The 18,471-nt window shown below is 50.6% G+C and overlaps 2 protein-coding genes across 3 annotated transcripts in view; one reads left to right on the forward strand and one right to left on the reverse strand.

Moving 5' to 3' along the window:
* The window catches only part of SH3PXD2B (SH3 and PX domains 2B), a 65,202-nt gene extending 58,396 nt beyond the window's left edge, over window positions 1–6,806 (forward strand). Inside the window, exons 13-16 of the mRNA XM_019620409.2 lie at window positions 439–653; window positions 872–921; window positions 1,571–1,696; window positions 2,564–6,806. Coding sequence (XP_019475954.2) covers window positions 439–653; window positions 872–921; window positions 1,571–1,696; window positions 2,564–3,994 — 1,822 coding nt within the window. The 3' untranslated portion in view covers window positions 3,995–6,806. The remainder of the gene's footprint in view (window positions 1–438; window positions 654–871; window positions 922–1,570; window positions 1,697–2,563) is intronic.
* Window positions 6,807–8,031: 1,225 nt separating this feature from the next.
* Window positions 8,032–18,471, reverse strand: part of NEURL1B (neuralized E3 ubiquitin protein ligase 1B) — a 96,703-nt gene continuing 86,263 nt past the window's right edge. Inside the window, exons 3-6 of one of the 2 annotated variants that reach the window (XM_010718955.3) lie at window positions 14,714–15,274; window positions 11,718–12,419; window positions 11,139–11,264; window positions 8,032–10,860 (exon numbers count right to left, since the gene is read on the reverse strand). In XM_010718955.3, the coding sequence (XP_010717257.1) occupies window positions 10,616–10,860; window positions 11,139–11,264; window positions 11,718–12,419; window positions 14,714–15,274 (1,634 nt within the window). In that variant the 3' untranslated portion in view covers window positions 8,032–10,615. Of the gene's footprint in view, window positions 10,861–11,138; window positions 11,265–11,717; window positions 12,420–13,122; window positions 13,156–14,713; window positions 15,275–18,471 lie in introns of those variants that run through there. The other variant, XM_019620411.2, reaches the window with a different exon arrangement.

An 18,471-nucleotide genomic window follows, 5' to 3' on the forward strand; every position in this document is an offset into this window, starting at 1 on the left:
ATGTGGTTTTTCAATCAGGTCATGGACTGGTTTTTCTCCTAAAAAGTGCAGATGTAGAGCAGGGAATGGATCCAGGCTGTGCTCCATCCAGAGAACAGGTACATCAATCCTAGCAGCAGAGCACTCTGGTTTTCCCCTTTGTTTCCCCCGCCAATGCATTTCGTTCCTGAACTGGTTCCATTGCTGAGATGAACTCAGGCTTCACGCTGCTCTCAGCCCTCTGGCTGTAGTCAGTTATTGCTGCGGCTTTCCTGGTGCCCAGGGGACACAGAGCCTGATTCTGAGCAAGTTCATTTTGCCCAGGTCATTGCTTGTGCCTTGCTCTGAATCTGGGATGTGTGGTGGCCCTGTGCTGCTGCAGTGCAGTGGGTTGCTTCGTTGTGCAGGCTTGTGGTGGCACTGTGACTCCATGCAGTGACACTGCCATTGTCACCACAGGTACCAGGGCCAAGAAGGCTGGGCTCCTGCCTCCTATCTCAAGAAAGGGAATGGAGAGTTCTCGCAGAAGCTGGGGTCTGGCTCCTCCACTCATTCCTGTGCCTTGGATCTGGATGGCATCTCCCGGCAGCAGGTTGTCACCAGCCGAGAGAAGGATGGCCAGAGGGATGGGAGGTTTGACAACCGTCCTCTGCCCAACGCTGACATCCGCCGCAGTAAGTGGCGGGTTGGGAGGACGCTGGTGGTGGCTGGGTGTCAGTGCAGCCTTTCCTGCACGCTTCCAGGCAGCATAGCACAAAAAGGGGGCAGAAGGCTCTGCAGGAAGGTCTCAAGGTGGCACTGCCTTTCTGTTCCCTTTTTCACTCCCCTTCTGGAAAATCTTACGGAATCAAAAGCTAGACCCTCAACAGCATCTGAAATTCTTCCTCCACAGAGTCACCGAAGATGAGGCAGAGACCTCCTCCTCGCAGAGATCTCACTATTGTAAGTGTATTCTGAGCCCTCCCAGAGGCTTGGAGACCCAAAGAGGGAGGAGGTATCATATATGATGCCTCACTCTTGATTATTACTATTTTTTTTGAGCATCTGCTTACTGTTAAAGTCATCACTGGAGAGGGAATACTGGGATAGGCAGTCCCTGCTTGGGACAAGTGCAGCTATCCCTACATCCCACTTGCCAGCTGACAAAGAAGAGCAGTAATGGGAAAGGGAGCTGGAGAGAAACATGAAAAGGGAGCTCTGATCACTGGCTACTCTTTGCTTGGGATGGACTCTGCTCTTGGTGGGGACTAAAGCATGCATGCTGTCTTTCTACTGTCTTAAGACTTCTCTGTTTGCATTTAGGCAAAACTTTGGTCAGTCTGTCCTGCAAGGCTAATTTGCCAATGCGATGTAGCAAGCTGTCTCTCTCCTTCTGGAGATAGTAATTCTGCTGTCAGTAATAGCTATGGGCATTTTTCTGATCATCCTGAAAGCATTTTGCTGCTTTGTGTTGATGAGGATGCTGCATGGGCTGAGCTGATCTCCTTGGTGTGCTAGGGCTACCTGGTTGCTCTGCAGGCTGTTGGTCTGTACACACATTATGTTGCACCTTCTGTAGAAGCATGCTGATGGGTTTTCTTTATTTTCATAGCCACGTGGTTTGAACCTACCTAAACCACCTGTCCCTCCTCAAGTGGAAGAGGAATATTACACCATTGCTGATTTCCAGACCACCATCCCTGATGGCATCAGCTTCCAGGCAGGAATGAAAGTAGAGGTGAGTCTGTCCCCTGCGCTCCTTGCATCTTCACTTTCTAATTCCCATTGCTCTGAGACCTCTTCCAGGCAGGAGCTTCCTTTCCAGGCAGAAAATGCCACAGTGTTCTGGGTGTTTGTGATCACCTCTGGACATAACGTCACAGGCTGTCCTCCAGCAGAAGAGAAACCTGTAAGAACTTGTGTGACTTTGGTGTCCCTGGTGTTCTTGTGGCCTTCTGTCCCCTGAGTATTGTGTTATCTGAGCTCATGGAAAGTAAAACTATATGACAAACGGGGATATAGATGACATTCGTTTTCTTATTTAGGCCAAATGAAAGCCCAGAACTGCTTACTTGGCACAGCTGGTTTTGCTCATAGAATCCCTGTTATAGATGTGATTTTTGCTTTTTGGACTGTATGCTGTGCCTTTCCTGTGGGGATTTTTCGTCTATGGTTGCCCCACTTTGCTCATCCCGTGTCCCAGTCCCACTTCAGCAGTACGCTGAAACTGGCCAGCTGCTGATCAGCGTGGTGACATTGGGTTCATCATTCCAACAGTGCCGCACAGTGGCCACTGCCAGCACCCAGCATTCCAGCTGTGTCTGCTGCAGCATCCTTGACGTGGCTATTTCATTCCTCAGTCATGCACGTCCCCTTAGCAGGATTCCCTCTTTTTTGGATACCAGTCTTGTGCTTTTCATGCTGAGCTGAGCATGCAGTTGGAAAAATGTTGTTTTCTGGATTTTCGCATGATTATATGATATTTGGATATCAAGTTAGGGAGGCAAAAGCCTCAAATTCATGTGTCACCATGATGTTATTTCAGAGATACCAAGCATCCCCTTTTTGGCAGAGTGCATGACTGAAGTTTCCTTTCCTCCTGCAGGTTATTGAGAAGAACCTGAGTGGCTGGTGGTACATTCAGATTGAGGAGAAGGAAGGCTGGGCCCCTGCTACGTTTATTGATAAATACAAGAAAACCAGCAACGCATCCAGGCCGAACTTCTTGGCTCCGCTGCCCAGTGAGATGGCTCAGCTCCGACTGGGTGATGCTGCAGCAGAAAGCAGTGCCACAGAGGAAGCAACAGGACCATGCAGGCCTCTGCCGGAGGCTCCTCCAAATGGCATGGACTGTGGTACGAAGTGGGCCAAGGACTGGAAGGGGAAGGAGGCTACTGAGAGCGGGGACCTGGCCTTCACTTGTGGCTATGAGGAGATCTCAGACCGGGATGTGGAGGAGAAGCCCAGCCTGCCACCCAGGAAGGAGTCCATCATTAAGTCGGAAGGCGAGTTGCTGGAGAGGCAGAGGCCTCCCCCTAAGCCTCCAGGCATGATTTTGCCAATGATTCCCCCGAAGCAGTCAGCAGCCCCAAAAGACAGCAAGAAGCCTGAGCTGAAATCTGAGAAGAGCAAACTCTTCCAGCTGAAGAATGAAATGGGGCTGGAATGCGGACACAAGGTGTCAGCCAAGGAGGTGAAAAAGCCAAACCTCCGGCCCATTGTCAAGCCAACCAAGCCAAAAGCTGAGCCTGTGGAGGACAAGCCTGAGCCGATCACTCAGAACCCCTTCTTGAAGTCAAGACCTCAGATAAAGCCCAAACCCACCGCAGCCCCTCGGACTGACCCTCCTCCAGCTGATGACAAACTGGACATTTGCAGCCTGCGGAGCAAGCTGAGACCTGCCAAGTGTCCAGAGAAGCCCCCTGAGCAGGACACCACTGCCAGCGAAAGCTCCTGCAGTAACCCTGCAGTTGCCCCAGAGGCTTCTGGAAGGTTTCAGGAGCGACCAAGCATAGAGAGCAAAGCCCTTCCCAAATCCCCCCCAGGCCCAGCCGTTCCCCTGGCTGCCCGAGAGCTTGCGCCACAGCGCCCGGTTGTGCCGCCCCGCCGGCCTCCACCACCCAAGAAAACGACGTCTCCTGTTGCCGGCCCCCCTCCCGAAGCCAGGGCATCCCCACTGCCAGGGAGGCCCATGCTGGTACCCCCCAAAGCCAGGCCCTTCCTGTCTGCCGCCATCCAAGACGAAGCCAAAGTGAAAAGCAGCGTAGGCCCAAAGGTAATATCCAAAGCGGTGGAGAGAGGGGAAGGAAGGGAGAGGACGTCAGCCCCCTTCTCCAACCCAGATGTCTCCAAGGAAGCTCTCTACGTGGCAGTGGCGGATTTTGAAGGCGACGAGGAGACCAACAGCTTTAGAGAAGGGACTTTGTTTGAAGTGCGTGAGAAGAACAGCAGCGGCTGGTGGTTCTGCAAGGTCCTGACTGGGGGGCCCTGCTGGGAGGGCTGGATCCCTTCCAACTACCTGCGGAAGAAGCCATAGCCTGTCCTGTTTACACGGTTGGAGGTTCCCAGTTCTCCCACCTATTTAATTAGCATCTTAATTTATAGTTTTCCATAAGGCTGGCTTTAAAAAATAATAATTGAAATCCCATACATTCCAGCTGATGCCCCTCTCCTGTCCTGAGCTCCTGCTCTCTCTTGGCCTGGCATAACAGCCCTGCATGTGGGGTACAGTGGCCAGCACAGTTCTCCATGCTGGGGAGAGCCATGGTAGATGGGTTTTGCCACCTGTACAGGGAATTCAAGAAGCAGCAGCAGCCAGGGAGAGAGATGCAGCTTTGTTTGGTATCAGTGAAGGAATTGTGGCCTCATGGATGGACTTGCTTTTCACTGAGGCTCAGGGTCATGGTTGAATGTTGTATGTCATATTGCTTAGTCCAAGTGTGTAGCAGTCATACAAGAGATGTGGCGAATAGTGGGGGACCGTTGCTCAGAACGGTCTGTCCCCATAGCTCTGCATGCATCTGCAGACATGAATACACGCTGGAGGCACTCTGGGCTCTGCCTTGCTTTCCCCTGCACATGCCACGGGACAGTCCCGTGGTCTCTCCCCACTCCACGATGACAAGTGTTAACTTAAACATCCTCCTGGTGGAAAAAATAGAAGGAAAAAGAAAAGAAAAAATGCACATGCACATACAGGTAGCAGGTCCTCTCTGCTGACCCAGGGCGCAATGCAGACTGTACCTTGCCATGTTACAACCAAACAACAAGAGGCGTTTTGCTTCGGTAGCTGAAGAAAACTATACAGCACACAGAGGACCATAATAACCCCAGAAGCCCTGGAAAGAGGATGCTTTGCTTCCCTTCTGACACAGACTGCACTGCCTGTTGGACTAATAGGGGACCACCTGTTCCCATGACCCACTGAGCTTCCCAGGGCTGGCAGGCAGCAGCCAGGTGGGTCTTCCAGTAGGTGCTGATCTTATCAAGTGCAATCCAGAATGTGGGAGCTCAGCTCCTCATCGCATCCAGTTGTGAGGTGTGTCTGGTGCTCAGGTGCTCCCTCCTTTGTCACTCCAGCTTTCTGTTGTCCTGTCCCTAAGAGCTTTCAGCTCACCCTGTGTGTTGGCTGGCTTTGGGAGCATCAGGTCAAACAGAGCGGGTTTTATTTCCATGCTGACACTGCTGCCTGCTGGGCCTGATCCTGCTGGCAGTGGTGTGTGTCTCAGTGGGAGGATGAATGTGGTCTGCTTGGCTGCCTCTCCTTTGTGCCTCTTTCTTCTCTTGCAGAGTCAGAGCCACGTTTCTTTCTTTAGAAGAGCTTCATGCCCTTTGCTTTGGTGGGTTTGTGGTTGACCAAGCCTATGTGCCCTTGTTATTCTAATTGCAAGTGGAAGTGCTGCAGTTGCAGCTCTGCAGCCACATTGTTTGGCTGCTGAAAACAATAAATGTTTTCCTTTTAATTTGAGGTTGGTGGAATTGAAGACACTCTGCATGCCAGAGCTGTGCTACCCACTCCCCTGTGCACCTCCTGCCTTCCCGTGTCCTGTGCTTTCTGCCCTGGAATCGTGGACTTAAAGATACACCTTTCTATACGCAAAAGGAAGATGGTGGGTCCTCTGGGCAGGGTTGCACTGGGAAGGTGATGGGTGGTTCATCCCAGCCCCACTGTAGCTATAGGGAAGCCCTGCCCATTCCAGCAATGCCAAAAGCCCAAAAGTTCATTTAAGTTGCAACCTAACCCAGTAGCAGATCCCCATTAAGAGGTGTTGGTGTGTTCCCTGAAGAGTTGCACAGTGGGACTGGGGAGAAATGCTGCCTCGTCTCTGCTCCAGTAAAACTCCTTTGCTGTAGCACCGAATGGGGCCAGGCTGAGATAAGGCAAAGCAGCTCAGCTGAGCCCCTCTGGCTGCTGGCAGTCACAGTGGGAAGAAAGTAGTGGGCCCTTGTCCCAGGACAGCACATCCTTGCTCCTTCTGTGCTGAATGTCCTAAATCCCGAAATGTCTCTCCTTTCTCCGCCTTGTAGACCTCACTGATCCCACTGTTCCTCACCAAGAACAATGCTCTTTCTGTTGCTTCCAGGCTAAATGAGGGTTATTTCTGCTTTCCTCCCAGACTGGGCCTCAGAACTGGTAGTGCTTCATTTTGCTGACACAAGTACTGTATTTGGCTCATTGAGCACATGACAGCATCAGTCTTTTGTTTCCAAAGAGCTTCTCAGCATCACAGAGGTGTCATCCTCAGTGTGACACTGGCAGCAGGACCCTTACCCCTTCCTACTGCTCTTCTGTCTGCAAAGAGACAGCAGCCCCAGGAGGAAGGTGCCATTGTGCTGATGACAGGTTCGGTGGCCACACAGGTGTGCCAGCCCTCTGTGCCTCTGTCCGGTGGTACCTTTGTGGGAGGCTGAGCCCCTGACTGCCTCATGAGGAGGAGGAGGTTGGCCTGGGGTACTCAGGCAGCTCAGCGGGACCAGCCTGAGGTGGGGCATGGGGGGATGTGGGGACCTGGTGGCGGGGGCTGAAGGCCCCAAGTCTGTCTCACTCGCTCTCTAAAGCAGTGTGTCTGTCCATGTCTCGCTGTACTATGTAAGCGCGTATAAATCTGCATTACTGTGGGCGGGGAGGGTGGCAGCGAAAGATAAATGTAGCTGTGTAAATGCCGTATCTATACTTTCACCATTAGGGGTTGGGTTTTGTGGGTTGGTTTTATTTTTTTTGAAAATTTTTTAAATTCAGTAGGTTTTGGAAGTTTTGTTTTTATTTGTTGGGGTTTTTTTTTTTGTTTTGTTTTGTTTTTTTAAGAAATAAAAAGAAACTGCTTGACTGGTTTCAAGCACCCCTATGACCCCGTCTCTGCCTGGCTTGTCTGTGCTGCTCCCGGGCCCCAGCTCTGCATAGGGACTGCTCTGGGCACTGTGCACAATGTCCTGTAGGTGTAAGGACAGTGCAACTGTGGTGACATCTGTGAGCCCTGAGCACAGGCTTTTGTTTCACAGTCCTCACACCCGGATGCTCGTGGGCAGTGTGTGTATGTGCCATATGAATGGTAAGGAAAATGCCTTCTGGCATTGTGCACAGGCTGTGCTTGGTCAAGGGGCCTTGGGGCAGACTGTCACTGCAGCATGAGGGCAAATACAGAGGATAGGAGCAGGCAGGGGCCCTGCATGCTCTGCCTGGGACTCTCACAGGTGTGGGGCAAGCTCTAAAACTTGCAGCAAGAGCCTACTGGCATCTCACAGACATCAGCCCCCTAAGAACAGACTGGGCAGCACAGGCTATGAAGAAGCATTCAGGCATCCATAGCCATCATCAGCTTCCTTCACCACCTGCAACTCATAGGAGTTGGAGTGCAGACAGGTCAGTGTGGCTATGCGCTTGCCAGCACACAGTTATGAATGAATTTGTCCACTCTGCTGCAAACCACATCAGAGGCTGCTGGCCTGCTGTCTGCCTGCAGCTGCCACAGGATATGAACAGGATATACAGTACATGCTCCTGTTGGCTTCTCTGTTAAATACAGAGCAGCTCTGCAAAATAGAAAGAATGAGCAAGAAGCCCCAGCAGCCCAGTGTGCAGCTCCATTAGTGTGGCTGTAGCAGGATCTGCCCCTCCTGCCCACAGGCCTAAGATGCACTGTGCTGATTACTGCAGTGGTCTGCCAACTTCTCTACAGTTTGAAATGCCAGGCAGCCCTCTGTACTTGCCAAAGTTTTATTTGTTTCATAAACGAGTAAAACTATATTAATGTAAAACAGGTAAATGGACAAAAATAAAACACACACAGCACTGATCACAAGGCTACAGAGTATTGACATGTAGAAGTGCAGCTCCCCCCCGTGCGTCCCCCCCCACCCCAGACCCAATGAATTGCTTGAGAAGCCCAATGCAGAGGTCCAACATCTGAGTCAGCTTCAGCATGTTGTGCAGATCACAGGACTGAATCATAAAGGTAGCAAGAGTAACTGCCTCCAAAGGGGGAAGGAAATGGGTTCCCCTCACTCTGCTGTTTTTTCCCCTCCCTCTCTTCCTTGTTCTAAGAAAAAAAATCAAATCAATAGGAGCAAGGGGAAAAAAAAAAAATATGGAAATAAACACTATTTTGCTGCTATATTTATATATATGTAACTTCATATACATATATATATAAATACAAAGCAGGCTTCTTGGTGAACACAAAACTCTATAAAACTACCATTGATCTGTGTTATTTTCTCCCCGTTTTATTTTAAAAGTTGCTTTTAAAAAGGATAAAAAGTGCACAGACACCCTTATAAGGCACAAACAGATCTTCTGTACAAATCATGTATCATCAGACTGTTTAAAAAAAATAGCAATACGAGTACTAACAATTAAATCTGTTAAAGGCTGCCTTTTCCTGGAAATCTTTTTGAGGGGCCTCTGCCACTGTTTTCAGAAAATCCCTGTTGCTCTCTGGCAGGTTAAGCCCCCACCGCTACCTGTTACCCATTGTGCTGGATGCTGGCTCTACTAATCCCTCCCAGGAGCTCAATGCTTGCTGGCTGCCGCCCTCCTGGAAATCAATCGCAGCTGCAGCAGCAAAAACCACCCCTCTGCAACCTGCTCAGGTGGTAATTTTTGCTATTTCTCCTTGCTGGCTTAAAATATTAGAGCTGCACCAGAAAATGAGCCAGGTGTGCAGTCAGCCCTGCTTGTTGAAGACCTGAGGTGTCAGTCAAGCAAAAGGGCTACGTGCATCATTGCAGCTGAATGCCAGCTCCAAACAGAGCAGGCAGCCCTGCAACAGGACATGTGGGGGACAGCCACTGGCATCTGTTAGTCCAGTGTGATTCCGGCCAGCATCATTTGCTGTGAATTCAGCTTTCCTTGAGCTCCTCCTCACGCAAAGAGTTCCCCCTGCAGCCCACGCACAGCAAGGGCACAGGGAGCCCACCTGGCCAGATGTCACCCAGCAGCCCCAAACCGTGCCACTGCAGCTCCCCATGCTGTGCCCACTAACTACAGCGAGGCCTTGAGCTATAAAGGCTAGGCTAAGCAAGTGTGGGGGATCCAAAGGCAGGCAGCCTTGAGGTCAGTGCAACACTTCAGCTGCTGGAAAACTCCTTGGCCACTTGATTATGCGAAGGTGGTTCTGTACAGGCAGGGGATAAGCCAAGTTTCCCAAAAGGACTTTGCAATACCAGCAGGCGCTCATGTCGACGAAGCAGGACAGTGGCGGAGAGATCCCATTTTAAAGCAGCCTCTCATCTATACACTTAATTGAAATGCTCATTAGATCTTTAAGTTAAAAAAAGAAAAAAAAAAGAGTTTTCTCAATGCCTGCTGGCTGTATGTAGGACAGCTCACTGCCCCCAGGGAGAGGGAGAGTAGCCCCACAGCCCCCACTGGGCAGCAGGGCCTGGCAGTGCAGCAGAGGCAGCAGCACACCCATGGCATGGAGGGACAGAGGCATCCCTCTGTGCTCAGCAGCCCTGCAGCACATGGGTTGCTTTTCTCCATTTTTGGACTGAAATGTGATAACTACACCTTTCTTACTCACTTGGTGGCACACAATCACCAAGCTAGAATGACATCAGCCCCTCTCTCAGCCTCTGGTTTGCATCCTGGGAATGCAGCCAGGCCTGAGTCTTGTGTGGGAGGAAGCCTGCAGGGGGACAAAGGATAGAGGAGCTCCTGTTGGGAGCACCAGGGAGGACACCAAGCCCTGCACAGACCCCCTGCCTGCCCCTACACTTCCCTCCTCCTCTAGATTGCTGCTGCTCATGGCTGTCTAACACCACAGTTGAAATCCATTTACCTTTTAAATCTAATAATAGCCTCAGAGCCTTTCTTTCCACCTCCCATGCAAAGCCAAGTTTAATTCCTATTCATCCCAATGAGTTCTTGCCTGTGGCTGAAGCCTCTCCCAGCAGCCAGTGTGTGGGCAGCGGGGGCTGTGCTGGGAAATCCAGAAATATGGCTCAGTGCCCAGAAAGGTGAGCCCACATGGACTGGGGAAAGATAAGAGACATGAGCCAAGCAGGTCCTGTGAGACCACAACTGCCCCATGCTGGGAGGAGAAGAGCAAAACTTGAGCCCTGTTCCACCACAAAAAACAAGAGCTGCTGCAGCCAAGCCTAAAGCAGCTCCTCCACATGTCCCAGAAGCCTGCTCAAAACCCAAACAAATGACAGTCTGGTTGTGCTACTATTTTGGCCTTCGCTTGCTCCCCTTAAATGGATGGGTATTAAATTTTCAGATCAATTTTGTCCACTCCAAACCCTCCCACTGGGCCACATTCTAATTTTGCTCCACACAGCACCAGCAGCACAGAGCTGTCTGAGCTTTGGGGCCAGGCAATCCAGCAGCACCCAACAAATGGCAGCATTCCCTCCCAACCCACACCACATCAGCCTCATCCTCTGGAGGATAAAAAAGCTTGGCACAGGGAATTTCCCATCTGCAGCTGGGTCAGATCCCTACCGCAATTCATTCTGTGGACACACAGCCCAGCGGCACAGCCCCATGTGATCCTTATCTCAATTTGATCCCTGAATTATGCCCTACCAATCAAATAAGGAAACACAGATAACGAGCCACTTGATTACAACTGACCAGCACGATAACCCATAAGCAGGGACGGAAAGGCATGGTTACTGCTAGCGGCGGTCTCCCTTCCCAAGCCCAAGCCGGGCGCTACGGGCGGTAAATCTTAATAACATCTTTGATGACCCGTCGGCAGATGGGGCAGCAGGCATTGAGCTGCTTCTTCAGCTTAAGACCGCAGGTGTTGCAGAGGCACATGTGTCCACAGGTATAGATCACCGTGTCCACCTCGCTGTCAAAGCAGACGGTGCATTCCCCATTCTTGCTGCTGGATGGCTCCGGAGGGGGGAAGATGAGAGAGATGGGGGGGCTCAGGGGAGAGCTGGGAGCAGTCACTGGAAGAAGGAAGGAGAACAAGGTCATTCAGTCACCAGTGTGGTGCACAATTGTCTGATAATATACAGCGTGTGGGTATGAGTGATGGATTGGGGGTTGGACTAGATGATCTCAGTGGTGTTTTCCAACCTTAATGATTCTATGACCATCCCCAGGTCTATATATTAAGCCCTTCCTTCTATAGCCTGCCCCACACATGGCCCAGCATCCTTCACCAGCCAGTATCCACAACCCACTGTGCTGCCCACCCAGCAACCCCATGCTAAGCCCTCCTTACCGAGCGAAGACTCTGAAGCAGACGATGACCTGTTGACACTGAAGGCCATGTCAGAGTCGCTGTCGTACTGCGAGCCACCGGGGGACCCTGAGGGTGAGACGGTCACTGGGCTGGACTGCACAGTGCCTGCAAGTACAGGAGAGGACTCAGCCCTCTTGGGACAGAGGGACACATGGACATACGGAGCCCTCTGCTGAGCTCCGTGGTGAGTTGACACCACTCCAAAGCACCAGAGCTGCTCTCACAAAACCCACTGCTCTTAACAAAGGCAGGAACTGTGGGCTTACAAAGAATCTTTACACATAACTCCTCTGAAAACTAGCCAGATGCATACACAGCTCTCCTGGCTTCTTATATCCTGTTCATTTTACCTCTCAGATCTCAGCCCTTTCTGGAGGGTTCACAAAGGCATCTCTGTGACAGCTGCCATGAATTGCTCCCTCCTGCTTACCAGCACAAGGTTGGGTCAGGAGCTGCATATGCTCATCACTGATCACCTCACACAGGCAGCTGATGGCAGCCCATAGCTCTCTTTTACCAATCAGGTGCTCCCTGTTATTCTCTCCTTCAATAACTTACCCAGTATTTTGAGCTGGTTGATTACACCATGGATTGTAAAAAACACCCAGAGAGACTGCGAGGTATCCACGCACATCAGCATGCCGCGGCTTGCTCCATTCACCCCATGGTGCACCTCGCCATTTGGCAAGACCGTGAAATTGAGGATGTCACCTCCGCTGAGGACCGGGAAGGCCCGGTACACCACCCAGTACTCTTTGCGGTCCAGGAGAGAGTCCGGATCTGCTGGGAGCTCGTTTGTCCTTAAAGTACTCGGATCACAAGAAGTGATGCCAAACGAGAGGGCCCCATAGTATGGCAACCCAAGGTGTCCCACTTCCACAAACAGGCTCTCGCCAATGTGCAAAGGGCGGTCAGAAAACACCAGAGTCCTATTGCTCTCTTGCCAGTTGGTGCAGGCGACCATCCGATCCTGAGAAAAGGTGATGTCGGGTCCATGGGTGGGGTGAAATCGCAGGTCTGTGTCCAGGAAGGCCGGGACCCCCTGGACACGCGGCCGCCGGTTGGGGCAGCAGGGGATGATGTGGTTGTCTGTCGCAAGTCCCGGCACCCGGCTCAGGTTTAGGTTTGCTATTTTGGCCACCACTTGATTATTCTCCAGTTCATTGTTATTGAAGTTGGCCGAGTCGTGGTTGCTCTGGGGAAGGCAAGAGCTGAGACGGGTGGTGTTGAGACGGGCAGTGGTCTCTGCAAACATGCTATCTGTGAGATAAACCCAGCAATAAGGGGCATCAGAAACAGTTGGCTACTTTTACCACTACTTGTGTTATTATTTCAGCCTATGGATAACCTGAGTTCTGTTCCTCCTCATAGAAAAACAATGGAAAAATTAGATAGAGGTCAACCACTAGAAAACAGAGCACTCATGGGGAGCAGGCAGCAAGCAGAACAGCTGCATCTTGGCACCAGCTGAGGTATTGTGAAATACTCATCTAATCTGAGAGCTCCTTGTACTGGTGAGCCAGGAGAAGCTGCAAACTAACATGGTCCTACAGCTTTCTTAGGTCTAATACCTTTGAGAATGCATTTTAAAAGGAAGAAATACCTCAATATCCCAGTATCCAAAAATCCTGTGCAAGCCAGGTCTGCAACACAGTGATACATGAAGGAGTGGAGGAATCAGCAGGTATTTATTTCACACTTGTTACCTAATGACTATGAATTGTCTAGGTACAGGTGTGTCTAAGAGAGATCGTTCTATAAAAACATTTTTCTACAAAAACATTTCAAGCTTCGTACCTCAGGGTACAGCACTGCAGAAACTTTGAATTGAATCATAACACTATAATGTGACGGAAAGTACTACAATAATAGCATGGTGGCAAAGTTTTCGGCTACAGCAAATGAGAATGAGCTCAGATGCAGCAGTCGTGGACACAGAAATACAGGAAAAGAAGCTGCTTACCTTTAAAAGGCCTCAGGTAGGCAGGGATCTCCAACAAGAGATGCCCTCACCTCCACTGCCAACCCTTAAATGAGGTCAGGGAAGGGATGGATCTTGGCTCCACCCCTTCTGGTCATTCAGATGCATTGCATGCACCTGAGCTCCACTGGGCTGGCCCTGCCTTCCCACCAGGTGCTCAATCACTGCTTCAGGCTGTGACTCGGTATTTCCACTACAAGAGTTTGTAAGATAGCTCCTTGCTGCTGGTGTCAGAAAGAAGATTTTTTGCAATAAGAGTTGTTTTCCCCTTTTACAGCAAAGGTCAGGATGATGACTCTTAACTCATTTCTTCACCTTGGCCATGCCAGGCCCAGGGGGGATTTCAGGATTTGAGGAGGTTCAGGAGTTGTTTTCCTTCTCCTTCCTCAGAGCTGCAAGTCACATCTAAGCTTCATGATGCTGAAAGACACATTTTGTGCATCTGTATGCTGGCTGTATTTCACAGCTTTCTCAGCTTGCAAGATTTGGGGAGGAGGAGTCAGATAAACAGGTCTGCTAAGGCACCACCACATCTGTAGGAAGGAAGATGCTGGTGCGTAATGGCTCAGCATCACCCTGGTGTCTGGGACAGTTTATGGGGCTTGGCACCCTGATCCAAACCAAAGCAGAGCACAGGTGCCCCTGGCACAGGCTTTCACTGTGCACTCTGCCTCCACAGGCAGGATGGAATGAGAGCAGAAATAAGCAGCGTTTTATTTGTCTAACTATAACCTACTGAGGAAGAAGGGCTGCTCTGGTGAAGCAGCTGCACTGGGCAGAACAGCAAACACCCCCTCACCTCTTTGATGAGCACCAGAGGCTGGAGAGTGTCATGGTTGCAATTGCAAGATAAGCTACTGGAAAGGTTTAATTACACATTTGAGACGGAGCAGGCAAGGGCAAAGTGATGTTTATGCGTAGCTTTCTCGGCTGTAAAATAATTGGTACCATTCTGAAGAATCTCTGTCAGAGCTGCCTGCCCCTAGACTAACCATTTTGCAGCCTGCAGCTGGGACCAGGCTGTAAAGCAGCACCATGTTTTTCCAACCCATAGTAGCACATCTAGCTCCGTACAAGCTGGGGTAAGTTACATGTAAAGATTTACATTTAGCCCATCGCATGGCTGCTGTGATGTACAATGGAGATTTAGATTAGGGGTCAGAGGGTGGTGAGGCACTGGCACTGCTGTGCAGGGCTGTGGTGCACCATCCCTGGAGGTGCCCAAGGCCAGGTGGGATGGGGTCCTGCACAGACTGATCTGGTGAGAGGCAACCAGCCCAGGGCAGGGGCTGGAAATGGGTGTTCTTTGAGCTCCTTTCCAACCCAACACATCCTGTGATTCTATGATTCTTAGGACTTTCCATGACTGATTTCTCTGAAATATCCTGTTTTCTGCATCCCACGCCAAAACAAAAATCATTAATTTGGTGAACAAAACCGATCAGAAATTAGTTGTTCTTAAGTGCCCCACAGAAGTAATCAACCAGATAAACCACGCATTTGTCTTCCACAAAGACGCTGCTGTGGAAGGAGCAAGCAGAAGAGCAAGCCACGGGCCCAAAGACACACTTACCGAGTATTTGCACTTCGTGGGTAATTCCATAGACATCTATGAGTGCCCAGAGAGGATTGGAGACGTTAATACCACAGTGAAACAATATCGGCTCCTCGTCATTAATACTATAGAAGACTCTCCCGTGACGGTCAACCCAGAAGGCCAAGACATTGTCCCTGACAGCAAACCTTTCTGGCAGGGCTTTGGCCCAGTAGCCGGGCCGGGTCACCAGGTCCGGGCAGGCGTACTTTGGTATGTCGTCGGAACTCATCTGTGACGGGTCGTGAATGGTGAAGCCGAAGCGCAGGGCCCCACTCCAGCCATACTGCACAGCCACCAGCTTCAGCCGCACCTTCTCATAGACGTGGATGGGCCGGTTGGTGAAGGTGAGCCCGTTACAGAAGCTGTTCTTCCGCATGGCCCGTTGGGAATGGGTGTCCAGCCGCACGTTTTTGCCCTTGGCGTGGGAGTGGAAGCGCAGGGGCTCCGTGACGGTGAGCACTGAGCGCCGCTCATGGCTGCTGTTGGGCAAGCTGTAGTAGGGGCGGCTGGAGACTGAGCGGGTCTGGTGGCCTGTGTCTGCAAAGGGAGAAAACAGCAGTCTGTCAGAAGGATCTGAGCGTGGCCGTGTGTAAGCTCAGCCTTGAAACTCCGCTACTGGCCTTTCCCGGTCTGGTGCTTAGCACTGTGTGCTGGGAGCCACAATACTTACTCTTAAAATCACTCACAGCCTGCTCTTTGTTACAGCAGTTTGGCCCTCTGCTTTATGCAGATATAGAGTAAATGTGGCTCTTGGGTGGAAAGGTTTGCAGCTTTCCTCTACACCCTGCAAGCTGGACAAAAAACTTCCTTTTGTTCTCACTGAATGCATCCGACTGCATTCGGAAAGGCCTGATACTTTCAACTGCAGCTCCCCGTTTCCTATGTAAAACGCACGTGTTGTTAAATCATCATTCCAGCTGGCTGGTGCCAGATTCGCACAATCTCTGAGAATCGTGCTTGTTAAGATCAGAGATGTTCAACATGAAAGGCATAAGGAGAATTTTTGCGGGATGTGCAGCCACTGGCTTCTCTGCCCCTTAATTTTGTAATGATGAACAGGAGCTTTTGAGCAACACAAACAAACCAAGACATTTAGCAGCAGCAGGACTACCTCTACATCACCAGAGTGTTCTTCCAAAATTTCAGCCCAGCCCTTGGTTCAGATATCAGATCCAACTGGCACAGGAAGGAACATTTCATCCCTTTACACAGAACCTCCCATTTAAGCTCAAAGCACTTCATAAACCATGATTGTTTGCAGCTTCACAGCACCACAGATGGCACAGAGATCCTGCCATCCTCCTTTTACAGATGGAAGAATTTATGGGTGAGATCTCGCAGTGTTTGAAGTCAATAGCAATTTCGAGACCGATTTCAAGAAAAGCAGATCTGGGGCCTAAAGTGAAGTTCAGACAAGCGTGAAGCAGAAATGAAAAAAGGAACACTTTCAGTATTGAGCCTTAGCTGTACATCCCTGGAGGCTGAGACCTTTGTTTTGCGCATCCTGAAAGAGGGTATCTGCTCTGGGACACCTGTAATCACCACCATGGTGTCACCACCACTTTGGTCTCCTCTTTCTTTCTCCCCATTCTTCTTTGTCGATTTTTAAAGCAAAAACAAATGGCATCCTGGGTGCTCAAAGTCACGCTATTAAATATAGCACCACATCACATGCACACATCTCTTTTGAGACTTTTTGCCATGTTTGAAGCTTTAGAAAGCTCCTGCCTGGCCCTTCCTTCAAGCTGCTTCCTCCCTGTATGCAGCTCCTGGCTTTGCTCAGGGACAAGGGAAGGATTTTCTGACGCCTTCCTCTCATGGGAAGGAACATCCAAAGACACCGGGAGCTCAGCTGGGAAAGCTGGCAAGGGAGCTGGGCTGGGGCACTTTGTTAGCAAGCAACACCAGCTATAGAGGCGAGAGGCTCCTGTTGCCACTAAGCACAGTGGGACACTCCTAAATTATGACAGGCAAATGCAGTGACTAAATAAAAGCTCTTTTGTGTTCTCCTCATTCAAATTGCATGTAACAACGGCTGCTTAGCACAAGGTAATGGTTAATCCCATCTGCACGCTCATGTAAATAGATACATCCCTACCCTAATGCCAGTAGGTGACTTGCCACTGCAATGCCAAGGACAAGGAGACCTAGGTCAGATGGGGAGGGGAGCCCCCGGCTGTGGGCATCCCCACACAAGACCTTCTCCCCACCACAGGGCACTGCAGGAGCCCCCAGGGGAAATCCCCCTCGTTTGCTCTCACCCTGCCAGCAGGGAACTTCGGGACGGGATTTGGGGATTTTTTTTGTTGTTTGTTTGTTGTCAAAACAGGAAAGCATATTGTGACTGAACAATAGGAAAATCTCCAGAAGGAAATGAAGGGATCATTTATTTATAACGACGTTCCCCCCGCACGAACACCTGTCTGTTGCCACCAGCAATACAGCCTGACACAAGCCGGGGCAGCCAGGCATGGCCTGCCCACTGCAGTGTGCTGCCATGTGTTTTGCTCATCGTGTCCCGCAGGGGCCAGCCAGCCCAACAGGATGTTTGTGCATTGGGATTGCCCTCATTTCCTAGTTCGCATCGTGTTTCAGTACTGCTGCTATTTCTCCAACCTCCCCTCTCTGTCCTCAGCATGGGGTAATGGGGACCAACACTCACAACCATATCTAGTTAGCACACATTTGAAGGCCCTGCACCTTCTTTCCAGAAGCCCAGCGCACTTATTTCTTAGGTTGTGCTGACCTTTGGAGAGGGTTTTTAATAAACATGCATTTTGCATTTCAGAAAGATACAGCAGTCAGACTCTGGACAAATTCCACAAATTTATCAGTTACAGTTCAAAAAATAAACACTTTTGCAGCAATTTGTTCACTGCATCAGGTGTGCCATGACCCTGTAATCCCACCAACAGCAGCAGACAAAAGCCAAGAAGAGCTCCCCAAAAGCTGTCCAGAGCTGTGGGTGCCCCATCGCTGGAAGTGCCCAGGGCCAGGTGGGATGGGGCCCTGGGCAGCCTGATCTGCTGGGGGGCAGCCAGCCTGTGGCCGAGGTTGAAATTGGATGGGTTTTAAGGTTCCTTCTCACCCATTCCATGACTGTATGATTCTGTGAAAGGCTGATGTATTCAGGTATGGGACAGAGGGCAGCCCCGGCCCGGCCCCACAGGCATGGGGCAGCCAGATGGGGAAAGCAAGCTAGCTACAAAGCAAGGAGAAGAGGACAATGCTCTGCATTTCCAATGTGTTCCAGGTACATCCCAGGTTTGCCTTAACTGTACAACCACTGCATCAGGATGTTTGCTGGGACCCCCTCTGAGTAAATCCATGACAAATGAAGCTTGGAATCGCAAGGGAAGCAAGTGATGGGTCAGCAGGTACCCAATAGGAATACATGCTGGAGAAAGCACAGATGTAGAGGAGACAGAAAGCACTGGGACTGCTACTACACAGCTCACCAACATGCATGACGACCTCGTGTTGTTCATGCAAAGAGAGAGAAAAGGCCGAAGGGTAGCAAGAAGCACAAAATCCATCCAGTAACGCTCACCACACAAGCAAAAGGGAATGCCCCCAGTGCACCGTGCCTTATCTTTATGGTCGCTGCTTTATCAGCAACATTAGGACTTTTTCCTACTACAGTAGATAGGTCACTGCTACAACAACTCTGTTGAACATTAAACAAGGCTTCTGGAGAGCGGGGCAGGTGGCTTTTTCTTTGAAACAGGAAAATG

The sequence above is a fragment of the Meleagris gallopavo genome, chromosome 15 (genome assembly GCF_000146605.3).
Source record: "Meleagris gallopavo isolate NT-WF06-2002-E0010 breed Aviagen turkey brand Nicholas breeding stock chromosome 15, Turkey_5.1, whole genome shotgun sequence".
NCBI lineage: Eukaryota > Metazoa > Chordata > Aves > Galliformes > Phasianidae > Meleagris > Meleagris gallopavo.